Raw genomic sequence first — 12,493 nt, 5'->3', positions numbered from 1 at the left:
TCAGCGGGAGAGCTGCCCCACCCCCAGGACATCACTGTTCAAGAGTTTTGAGAGACGCCCAACCCCTCCCCAATGCCCCAACCCCCAGGGATACTGTCTGTCTGTATTGTTGACATCGGAGGGATCGCCCCAATCCCCAGGTACATCACTGTTTTTTTCAAGGGGTGCAACGCCCACACCCTCCCCTTGCCCCAACCCCGGAAGGGACTGTCCAGCGGTCAGGGATGAGTTGATGAGCGAGGTGAGGTAATGGGAGAAGGTCTCTCGGAAATGGTCTGGAGAACTGACCTGGGACAGGGTCAAGCCCCAGGGCAGGTTGTTACTTCTTGTATATAACCTTGTTATTGATTTTTATTGTGTAACTATTTCCTTTTTTAGCAAATATTTGTCTTACTTTTTAACTGCACAGGGAAGGGCAGTGTAGCAGTAAGTTCGAAAATGTGACCAATAAAAAATCATATCGGCATTTCATTAACCTCTGACTTTCAATCTCATGACTACTCAACAATCACTGATTTAGTAACGGGAGGAGTTAAAGACTGATACATCCCCTTTCTTCCCTCGTGACATGAATACGTCTCCTGTTGTAGTGAGGTGACTGAAGTGTCTGTGGAAGTCTCTGTGTTAGTGTGATGATTTGACTCACCCTGCTGTCCCTGTCCCATCTCCCTGTGTTGAGTGAGCCGACTGAAGCGTGTCTGTGATAGTCTCTGTGATGGTCTGACTAACCCTGTCTGTCACTTCTTATCTCCCTCCACTCCCTCAGTCGTACCAGACCATTCTACAGCCTACTTACCCTGTCTGTCATGCTCTCTATCTCCTTCCCAGAAGTAAGAAATCCCCAGTAGTACCACTACCAGAGAAGGAACCAGCCCCAGTACCAGCCCCAGTACCAGCCCCAGTACCAGCCCCAGTACCAGCCCCAGTACCAGCCCCAGCACCAGTACCAGCCCCAGCACCAGTACCAGCCCCAGTACCAGCCCCAGTACCAGCACCAGTACCAGAGGACGCTACAGCCTTATTTGGACCTCCGCTGGAGACAGCCTTCAGAGAGCAGAAAACTGAAGGTACAACTCTCTGCCACATCTATCTTTGTCACTGTCATTCTTTCTGAGTGTGTGTGGTTGTGATTGAGCATGTGTGTGTGTGTATATGTGGTGTGTGTTCGTGTGTGTGTGGTTCTGATTGAGCGTGTGTGTGTATATGTGGTGTGTGTTCGTGTGTGTGTGGTTGTGATTGAGCGCGTGGTTGTGATTGAGCGTGTGTGTGTGTATATGTGGTGTGTGTTCGTGTGTGTGGGGTTGTGATTGAGTGTCTGTGTGTATATGTGGTGTGTGTGGTTGTGATTGAGCGTGTGTGGTTGTGATTGAGCGTGTGTGTGTGGTTGTGATTGAGCGTATGGGTGTGGTTGTGATTGAGCGTGTGTGTGTGGTTGTGATTGAGGGTGTGTGTGTGGTTGTGATTGAATGTGTGTGTGTGGTTGTGATTGAGCATGTGTGTGCGTGGTTGTGATTGTGTGGTTGTGATTGAGTGTGTGTGTGTGTGGTTGTGATTGTGTGTGTGTGTGTGGTTGTGATTGAGCGTGTGTGTGCGTGGTTGTGATTGTGTGTGTGGTTGTGATTGAGCGTGTGTGTGTGGTTGTGATTGTGCGTGTGTGTGTGGTTGTGTGGTTGTGATTGTGATTCAGCGTGTGTGTGTGGTTGTGATTCAGCGTGTGTGTGTGGTTGTGATTGAGCGTGTGTGTGTGGTTGTGATTGAGCGTGTGTGTGTGTGGTTGTGATTCAGCGTGTGTGTGTGGTGTTGATTGAGTGTATATGTGTGTGTGGGGTTGTGATTGAGTGTCTGTGTGTGTGTTGTTGTGTTGTGATTGAGTGTGTGTGTGCGTATATGTGATTGTGTTCGTGTCTGTGGGGTTGTGATTGTGCGTATGTGTGCGTATGTGGTTGTGATTCAGTGTGTGTGTGGGGTTGTGATTGTGTCTGTGTGTGTATATGTGGTGTGTGGGTTGTGATTGAGTGTGTGTGTGGTATATGTGGTGTGTGTTCATGTCTTTGGGGTTGTGATTGGTTGTGCGATTGTGGTGTGTGTTCGTGTGTGTGGTTGTGATTGTGCGTATATGTGGTGTGTGTGGTTGTGATTGAGCGTATGTGTGCGTATATGTGATTGTGTGTGTGTGTGGTTGTGATTGAGTGTGTGTGTGTGTATCTGTGGTGTGTGTTCGTGTGTGTGGTTGTGATTGAGCGTGGTTGTGATTGAGCGTGTGTGTGTGTATATGTGGTGTGTGTTTGTGTGTGGGGTTGTGATTGAGCGTGTCTGTGCGTATATGTGGTGTGTGTGGTTGTGATTGTGTGTGGTTGTGTGATGTGCGTGTGTTGTGATTGAGCGTGTGTGTGTGTGATTGATGTGTGTGTGTGATTGGGCGTGTGTGTGGTTGTGATTGAGCGTGTGTGTGGTTGTGATTGATGTGGTGTGTGTGGTTGTGATTGAACGTGTGTGTGTGGTTGTGATTGAGTGTGTGTGTGGTTGTGATTCAGCGTGTGTGTGTGGTTGTGATTGAGCGTGTGTGTGTGGTTGTGATTGAGCGTGTGTGTGTGTGTGTGTGATTCAGCGTGTGTGTGTGGTTGTGATTGAGCGTGTTCGTGTGGTTGTGATTGAGCGTGTGTGTGTGGTTGTGATTATGTGAGTGTGGTTGATTGAGCGTGTGTGTGTGGTTGTGATTGTGCGTGTGTGTGTGGTTGTGATTCAGTGTGTGTGTGTGGTTGTGATTGAGCGTGTGTGTGTGGTTGTGATTGAGTGTGTGTGGTGTGGTTGTGATTGAGCGTGTGTGTGTGGTTGTGATTGAGCGTGTGTGTGTGGTTGTGATTGTGCGTGTGTGTGTGGTTGTGATTCAGCGTGTGTGTGTGGTTGTGATTGAGCGTGTGTGTGTGGTTGTGATTCAGCGTGTGTGTGTGTTGTGATTGAGCGTGTGTGTGTGGTTGTGATTGAGTGTCTGTGTGTGTATATGTGGTGTGTGTGGTTGTGATTGAGTGTGTGTGTGCGTATATGTGGTGTGTGTTCGTGTGTGTGGGGTTGTGATTGAGTGTATGTGTGCGTATATGTGGTGTGTGTTCGTGTGTGTGGGGTTGTGATTGAGCGTATGTGTGCGTATATGTGGTGTGTGTTCGTGTGTGGTTGTGATTGAGCGTGTGTGTGCTTATATGTGCTGTGTTGTTGTGATTGAGCGTATGTGTGCGTATATGTGGTGTGTGTTCGTGTGTGTGGTTGTGATTGAGCGTGTGTGTGTGTATATGTGGTGTGTGTGTGTGTGTGTGGTTGTGATTGAGCGTGGTTGTGATTGATGTGTGTGTATATGTGGTGTGTGTTCGTGTGTGTGGGGTTGTGATTGAGTGTGTGTGTGTATATGTGGTGTGTGTGGTTGTGATTGAGCATGTGTGTGTGGTTGTGATTGAGTGTATGGGTGTGGTTGTGATTGAGCGTGTGTGTGTGGTTGTGATTGAGCGTGTGTGTGTGGTTGTGATTGTGCGTGTGTGTGTGATGTGGTTGTGATTGATTCAGCTTGGTTGTGTGTGTGTGGTTGGTTATGATTGAGCGTGTGTGTGTGGTTGTGATTGTGTGTGTGTGGTTGTGATTGAACGTGTGTGTGTGGTTGTGATTGAGCGTGTGTGTGTGGTTGTGATTCAGCGTGTGTGTGCGTGGTTGTGATTGAGCGTGTGGTTGTGATTGTGTGTGTGTGGTTGTGATTGAGCATGTGTGTGCGGTTGTGATTGAGCATGTGTGTGTGTGTTTGTGATTGAGCGTGTGTGTGTGTGTGTGGTTGTGATTCAGCGTGTGTGTGTGGTTGTGATTCAGCGTGTGTGTGTGGTTGTGATTCAGCGTGTTCGTGTGGTTGTGATTGAGCGTGTGTGTGTGGTTGTGATTGAGTGTGTGTGTGTGGTTGTGATTGAGCGTGTGTGTGTGGTTGTGATTGTGCGTGTGTGTGTATGGTTGTGATTCAGCGTGTGTGTGTGGTTGTGATTCAGCATGTGTGTGTGGTTGTGATTCAGCGTGTGGTTGTGATTGAGCGTGTGTGTGTGGTTGTGATTGTGCTTGTGTGTGTGGTTGTGATTCAGCGTGTGTGTGTGGTTGTGATTCAGCATGTGTGTGTGGTTGTGATTGAGCGTGTGTGTGTGGTTGTGATTGAGCGTGTGGTTGTGATTGAGTGTGTGTGTGTGTGGTTGTGATTGAGCATGTGTGTGTGGTTGTGATTGAGCATGTGTGTGTGTGTTTGTGATTGAGCGTGTGTGTGTGTGTGTGGTTGTGATTCAGCGTGTGTGTGTGGTTGTGATTCAGCGTGTGTGTGTGGTTGTGACGTGTTCGTGTGGTTGTGATTGTGTGTGTGTGGTTGTGATTGAGCGTGTGTGTGTGGTTGTGATTGAGCATGTGTGTGTGTGGTTGTGATTGTGCGTGTGTGTGTATGGTTGTGATTCAGCGTGTGTGTGTGGTTGTGATTGAGCATGTGTGTGTGGTTGTGATTCAGCGTGTGGTTGTGATTGAGCGTGTGTGTGTGGTTGTGATTGTGCTTGTGTGTGTGGTTGTGATTCAGCGTGTGTGTGTGGTTGTGATTCAGCATGTGTGTGTGGTTGTGATTGAGCGTGTGTGTGTGGTTGTGATTGAGCGTGTGTGTGTGGTTGTGATTGTGCGTGTGTGTGTGGTTGTGAGTGTGTGGTTGTGATTGAGCGTGTGTGTGTGGTTGTGATTGAGCGTGTGTGTGTGGTTGTGATTGAGCGTGTGTGTGTTGTTGTGATTCAGCGTGTGTGTGTGGTTGTGATTGAGCGTGTGTGTGTGGTTGTGATTGAGCGTGTGTGTGTGGTTGTGATTGTGCGTGTGTGTGTGGTTGTGATTGAGCGTGTGTGTGTGGTTGTGATTGAGCGTGTGTGTGTGGTTGTGATTGAGCGTGTGTGTGTGGTTGTGATTCAGCGTGTGTGTGTGGTTGTGATTCAGCGTGTGTGTGTGGTTGTGATTGAGCGTGTGTGTGTGGTTGTGATTGAGCGTGTGTGTGTGGTTGTGATTGAGCGTGTGTGTGTGGTTGTGATTGAGCGTGTGTGTGTGGTTGTGATTGAGCGTGTGTGTGTGGTTATGATTGAGCGTGTGTGTGTGGTTGTGATTCAGTGTGTTCGTGTGGTTGTGATTGAGCGTGTGTGTGTGGTTGTGATTCAGCGTGTGTGTGTGCTTGTGATTCAGCGTGTTCGTGTGGTTGTGATTGAGCGTGTGTGTGTGGTTGTGATTGAGCGTGTGTGTGTGGTTGTGATTCAGCGTGTGTGTGTGGTTGTGATTCAGAGTGTGTGTGTGGTTGTGATTGAGCGCGTGTGTGTGGTTGTGATTCAGCGTGTGTGTGTGGTTGTGATTCAGCACTGCAACAACTCTGTGACTTGTGATCCACTATGGCTGGCAGTGACACTAAAGACACTGTACCAGAATTACCACTACAACAAGGCTGCTTTTAATTACCTACACTGCCTCTCTCCCACCTCTAAAGACACTGTCCCTCTTTCCTGTCACCTGCACACACTGCCACTATGTCTTGCACACTAAACATTATGAGCACTATGAGCACTATGAGCACTAAGCACTATGAGGTTACATTTGATTCCTCCGTTGTTGGTTTGCTGTGATGTCATGTGGATGGATTTAGCTCTGCAGGCTCTGGGATGGGAAGCTCTTAGCTGGTTATGTAACTACCTGCTGAGGCATAGCTAATGTCACCACACACATACAGTACAGCAGCCTTTCCTTTTTAACACTCTGTCCATTCAGAGATAGAACTGTGTGGATAATGTCCCTGCATGTAGTATCTCCCGTTCTCAATGGAGTGGAACCGTTCTGAGGAACTGATAGAGTTCCTATGATCTCTTTATTGTTCCCTCTTAGTCAGGTAGTTTTTGAAAATACATTTTGTTCTGAGGGACTCAAATTAAAATAAATCCATCTCTTTTGAAGTAATGGTTATAGATGAAGTGTCTCTTTTTTAGCAGTGTTTGGTTATTTTTGACCTGACATGTTTAGGCTAATGCTAACATGTCTTTATTTTTAGCAATTTAAAGTCCCCCTGAGGTATTTTTATTTAGCTCATGATACTGAAACCTCCTCTATGTTATGTCCCCTGTCTGTTCTGAATGTAGTGGGAATATCTGAGCAGGTGGTGTGTGACGTGTGGGGTGCTCCTCTACCTGAGTCTGAGTCACTGAGCCCAGACTTCTGTTTCACCAGAACCTTCTCCACAGGAAGTATGTTTTCTGTTTATGTTGCACTTCCTGGAATGACTCTGGAATGACTGCACGGAACCATCCACTCACCTCATAAACCAACTCACCCTCACGAATGAACACGCCATTAACTCTCTCTTCCTCTGCAGCCTGTACTAATGCACTAATTTCATCCGTTATTAGTTTGAGAAATAATTAAATCCATATACCATAGAGTTTAAATTAGACCGGGTAGATTTACTAATGTTGAGCATTATGATTCAATCACCTGTTCCTCCCTGCATCTGCCGTGGGTTATGTGCCATATGCATGGTGGTGTATGGCATGGGGCTGTATAGTATTTCCTGTTCTGTGCTGGTGTGGTGTAGCCAGACACTAACCCCAGGGGCCTCTAGATGGCGCCACCCTTTATAGTGCCATGCTGTTCATGGCCGCACTGATGTCATTGCAGCTCCGCCTCCGCTTCCGCCCAAGAATGTCCCGACCTCCCCCCCTCCGACCAGCTCCCCCTCTGCAGATGCTGCCGGTAAGACCCCTCATCCCTCGATCCCTTCCTCCAGCCCTCCTCCCTCCCTTCTTCCCTCCACCTCATATATCTCCAAATCATCCCCTCTTTGTATGATTAATATTTCTCTGTATTGCTTTCTTTTTCTTGCATTTGCTCTCTCTCTCTCTCTCTCTCTCTCTCTCTCTCTCTCTCTCTCTCTCTCTCTCTCTCTCTCTCTCTCTCTCTCTCTCTCTCTCTCTCTCTCTCTCTCTCTCTCTCATTCTCATACAAACTGTTATGATCCTCTCTCCCTGCACATGACTGTCTGTCAGAATTGCCAGTATCGACAGAAGGCTCAGGAAGGAAGACCTCCATTCCAAACCTGGACAACATTTTCGGCCCAGCGGAGCCCTCTGCCTTTGGCGAGGAGTCTGCCGACAAGTGGGTCTGCTTCAGCGAGGAATTGGCAGCCTCTGAAAGACCGCCCCCTCCGAAGGACCCAGCCCTGCCCCTACCAACGTCCCTAGCCCCTCCAGAAGATCTCTCCGCCCATCCTGTACCCACCACCCCTCTCCCTTCGGAAGACCCTTCTCCCTCTCTCCCCCCTCTGCCCACCTCCCCTCTCCCTTCGGAAGACCCTTCTCCCTCTCTCCCCCCTCTGCCCACCTCCCCTCTCCCTTCGGAAGACCCTTCTCCCTCTCTCCCCCCTCTGCCCACCTCCCCTCTCCCTTCGGAAGACCCTTCTCCCTCTCTCCCCCCTCTGCCCACCTCCCCTCTCGCACAGGAAGAACTGGTCTCTTCTTTACTCACCTCTGCAACCCCTACAGAGGAACCAGCACTCCGCCTACCCACAGTCCCACCCGTGCCTGAAGACCCTACACCCCTACCCACACCACTTCCGCCAAAGGGCTATACACCACCCCCCACTCCTCCATCCACCATTGTTCCCCCTCTTGAATCACCCCCCAGCGTTGCCCCTGTTCTCCCTGTCCCTTCACCCCCCAGTGTTGCCCCTGTTCTCCCTATCCCTTCACCCCCCAGTGTTGCCCCTGTTCTCCCTGTCCCTTCACCCCCCAGTGTTGCCCCTGTTCTCCCTGTCCATTCACCCCCCAGCGTTGCCCCTGTTCTCCCTGTCCATTCACCCCCCAGTGTTGCCCCTGTTCTCCCTGTCCATTCACCCCCCAGCGTTGCCCCTGTTCTCCCTGTCCCTTCACCCCCAGCGTTGCTCCTGTTCTCCCTGTCCATTCACCCCCAGCGTTGCCCCTGTTCTCCCTGTCCCTTCACCCCCCAGCGTTGCCCCTGTTCTCCCTGTCCCTTCCCCCCCCAGCGTTGCCCCTGTCCCTCCTGTGGTCCCCTCTCCTCCCAAGGCAAGAACACCTGTCTCCCCCACAAGCCCCCCTGGCCCTGCCATTGTGGACGAGCCCTCACGCACCATCCCCCCACCCCTTGTCTTTGTCGAGGAGGAACAGAAGAGTCCTGAAGGGGCAGCTCCGCCTGTCCCACCTGCCCCATCGAACGAGGGCCTTGTTGAAACCGCCGCCTCGCCCAAAGATGTTGGCCAGGTGTCCCGTGCTGTGCCTCCCCCACCTCCACCCCCTACGTACAGGGCAGTTGTGTCCTTGCCAGGACCCACGACAGGGGGCATGAGTAGTGGTGAGTACCCCCAAGCGTCACACTCATCCATAACAGAAAAACCCACTTGACCTCTGTCAAAATCAGTCTGTCTGTGTTGTAGAGATGTTCTGCTGTATCATGCAGTTAGCTAGTGTAAGCACATACTTGATAGGTTGTCATTGTAAATAAAGAGTTGGTTCTTAACTGACTATCTATTTAAGGCAATAATTAGATTGGTGTGGTTTGCTCTTTGCCTGGAGCGGCTCATTGAAATCTACTGTGAATAGGAGATATCGTCATTACATTCTTTAATGTTGCTAGATTAATGATGACTGACTCCCATATCACAATTGTCAAAGTTAAACACATTACATACTGTAGATGAGCTGTGGAGGTACTGTACAGAAACCCTGCCTGCTCTTGTTTAGATGTCAGCTTGTCTTACAAAACAGTATATCACATTGAGGCTGTGTGTGTGTGTTTGTGTGCGTGTGTGTGTGTTTGTGTGCGTGTGTGTGTCTTTGTGTGGCTGTGTGTGCGTGTGTGTGTCTTTGTGTGGCTGTGTGTGTGTGTGTGGGGGGGGGGGGGCTGTGTGTGTGGGGGGGGGGGCTGTGTGTGTGTGGGGGGGCTGTGTGTGTGTGTGTGGCTGTGTGTGGGGGGGTGTGAGTGTGTGTGGCTGTGTGAGTGTGAGTGTGAGTGTGAGTGTGAGTGTGAGTGTGTGTGTGGCTATGTGTTTGTGTGAGTGTGTGTGTGTGTGAGTGTGTGTGTGAGTGTGAGTGTGTGAGTGTGAGTGTGTGTGTGGCTATGTGTTTGTGTGTGTGTGTGTGTGTGGCTATGTGTTTGTGGCTGTGTGTTTGTGGCTGTGTGTTTGTGGCTGTGTGTGTTTGTGGCTATGTGTGTGTGTGGCTATGTGTGTGTGTGGCTATGTGTGTGTGTGTGTGTTATCAGTAAGAATTGGGTTGAGAACTCTCAGCCAATGAACCCATTTCTCCCTGTCAATTTAACCTTTACGGCAGGGGGCTAAATACGGGTCACACAGAGTGTTTCTTGGTCTTAAACAAATCTACTTTTCAACAAAGGTATACACCTCATGTAGATAATTATGGGCTTGAAAAAAGAAGAAACCTGTACCATGTCAGATATAGAGTTGAAATGTATTACATTTTGTGTTTGCATCCCAATATTACACTTTATATATATCACACGAAAACTGAAATACAGGGGCGGTCCAGGCTGATCTGCCACCCTAGGTGAGACAAAAAAAGTGACTCCCCCCGCAGAACTAGAATAGTTCCAGTAAGCAAAATGTTGTTGAAAAGACATATAAAATATGTATTTTCCAGACGTTGAAGTTAGGTTCAATTTAAACTATGAAGGAAAGTTGAAATACATCATATTCTAGACATGTATGTTTTACCTGGACCTGTCCTGTTTTTAGGATTTAGGTTTTTAGGTTGTTAGCATGTCTACACATTTTTTTATTTGATTCGGCGCAATTTAGGTTATTTGATCGGAGAAACCTGCATGATGTAAAACGTTTCCTTCTCATTACATTATCATCCATTTTATCTGCAGTCTGTAATCTACAGAAAGGCCACATACTGTACTATTTCTACCATATACTATACAGTGCCTTGCGAAAGTATTTGGCCTCCTTGAACTTTGCGAAATTTTGCCACATTTCAGGCTTCAAACATAAAGATATAAAACTGTATTTTTTTGTGAAGAATCAACAACAAGTGGGTCACAATCATGAAGTGGAACGACATTTATTGGATATTTCTAACTTTTTTAACAAATCAAAAACTGAAAAATTGGGCGTGCAAAATTATCATTGCCCCTTTTTTTCAGTGCAGCAAACTTCTCCAGAGGTTTTATATTTGTTGTTGGAGATGCATCTTGTCCTCAAATTTGCCAATGAGGCGGATAATCCTGCCTAATGAGCGGGCCAGTCTTGCTGAAATAAGCTAAACCATTTGAAAATGCAAAAACACTGGATGTTCAGAGGTCTTCTTTTAAATAATGTTTATTAATTATGAAATGATTAAACATATGAATAACAGTCCAGCCAGGAGGCCACTAAGAGGCCTGCAGGAAGAAGTTTACAGTCATTTATACAAAAAATCTTCTTTACTTTAATTATCACAAACTCTGTTATATAGTATTGAAATGGAAGTGAGTATACATGACCATGATGAGGACAAGGACCGTTTGTTTAGTTTAACACAAAGGGAAGGAGAAACTGATCAGAGATGAAGCCACAGCTGGGACATGATCTCTGGATGAACTGCAGAGATCTACAGCTCAGGATGAGTGGAAATTCTGGCCCGGAATGTCTTGTCCCACTGTGGGAACATAGTCCCCCAATAAATGGACTGGCCCAAGTCAAATCAAAGTTTATTGGTTGCGTACACAGTTTAACAGGTGTTATAGTGGTGCACCGAAATGCTTATGTTCCTAGATCCTAACAATGTAGTCAAATGTCAGACATACCATTTTTTAAATTAAAAGGCAAAAGTGGGACTTTTTGGCAGTTAACATGGGAAATGGATGGATCAAAATTCACACTGAACACTGGAAGGCAACCATGGGGATGGAGTCTGCAAAAGACCTGAGAATTCTTTCCAAAACATAAAGCAAAATCAAAATAAAGTTTTGGAAACAGGAAACCAGGTTAACCAATCATTATTCCAGAATGTAGTAGATGTTCTTGACTCTGTCGTCTGGTCAGTTTTTTGTTTACATGTTCAAAGAATCTCGTCAGATTGTAATGTTATAACTCTCTGGACAGTGATGTCATGATGTTCTAACTCTCTGGACAGTGATGTCATGATGTTCTAACTCTCTGGACTGTGATGTCATGATGTTCTAACTCTCTGGGGGATATTGTCATGATGTTCTAACTCTCTGGACAGTGATGTCATGATGTTCTAAGTATTGGGGGGCTGATGTTTTGATGTTCTAACTTTTTCAGGTTTTGATTTGTTTAAAAAACTTTGAAATATGTCATAAATGTTCTAACTCCACGGTGATTCATGATGTGTCTAACTTCTTGTTGATTCTGGACAAAAATGTCAGTTTTAACTTTATGTTTGATGCCTGAAAAAACCTGGCAAATCCCTCAAGGATGTCAATACTACAACACAGTATCCTTCATGATTTATATTTCTCTCCAGAAACTCTGGAAGTGCTGAAGCGATGTCTCTCCAACAGCCAGCTCTGGGAACAGACTAGATAAATATTCAGAATGACCTTCTTGATCCAAATCAGTCAGGTTTCAAGACTAGTCATTCAACTGAGACTGCTCTTCTCTGTATCACGGAGTGCGCTCCGCACTGCTAAAGCAGGGTAGCATCAGCGCTCACCTAAAATGCCTATATGCCACTGTTTGAGAGAAATTATCATTGTTTTTGGGCAGAATTCTGAGGTTTTATATTTGTTGTTGGAGGTGCATCTTGGTCCTCATCAATTTGCCAGCAGAGGCGGACGCCTAATCCTGCCTAATGAGCGGGCCAGTCTTGCTGAAATATAGCTAAACCATTTGACGAGGAAAAACACTGGATGTTTGGCGTCTTCTTTTAAATAATGTTTATTAATTATGAAATGATTAAACATATGAATAACAGTCCAGCCATGAGTCTCTCCTAAGAGGCCTATGCAGACGACACACATTAATCTTCTCCTTTCCCCCTTCTGATGACCATTATCACAAACTCTGTTATATCTGCATGTCTGGTAGACATATCAGTGTGGATGACGGATCACCACCTCAAGCTGAACCTCGGCAAAGGAGCTGCTCTTCCTCCCGGGGAAGGTTTCCATGATCTCGCCATCACGGTTGACAACTCCATTGTGTCCTCCTCCCAGAGCGCTAAGAACCTTGGCGTGATCCTGGACAACACCCTGTCGTTCTCAACTAACACAAGGCGGTGGGGACAGGATGCTCTACAACATCCTGCCTCACACAGAAGCGGCGCAGGTCCTAATCCAGGCACTTGTCAGGATGTCTGGAAATTACTGCCCGCTGAATGGCTTGTCCCACTGCCTGGGCCATTAGTCCCCCAATAAATCATCCAGTCAAATCAAAGTTTATTGGTGTACACACCTTCCCAGGTTTATAGTGGTGCACCCCGAAATGCTTATGTCCACT

At 47.3% G+C, this 12,493-nt stretch overlaps 1 protein-coding gene across 1 annotated transcript in view; it reads left to right on the top strand.

Moving 5' to 3' along the window:
* Window positions 1–12,493, top strand: part of sgip1a (SH3GL interacting endocytic adaptor 1a) — a 159,056-nt gene that overhangs the window by 123,300 nt on the left and 23,263 nt on the right. The window contains 5 exon segments of the mRNA XM_064932988.1: window positions 829–1,067; window positions 6,159–6,263; window positions 6,694–6,768; window positions 7,062–7,954; window positions 7,956–8,382. Of these exon segments, the coding sequence (XP_064789060.1) occupies window positions 829–1,067; window positions 6,159–6,263; window positions 6,694–6,768; window positions 7,062–7,954; window positions 7,956–8,382 (1,739 nt within the window).

Source organism: Oncorhynchus masou, chromosome 24, assembly GCF_036934945.1.
Source record: "Oncorhynchus masou masou isolate Uvic2021 chromosome 24, UVic_Omas_1.1, whole genome shotgun sequence".
Taxonomy (NCBI): Eukaryota; Metazoa; Chordata; class Actinopteri; order Salmoniformes; family Salmonidae; genus Oncorhynchus; species Oncorhynchus masou.
Note: the sequence above shows the minus strand (reverse complement) of the source record. Positions and strands in the feature narration are given on the sequence as shown.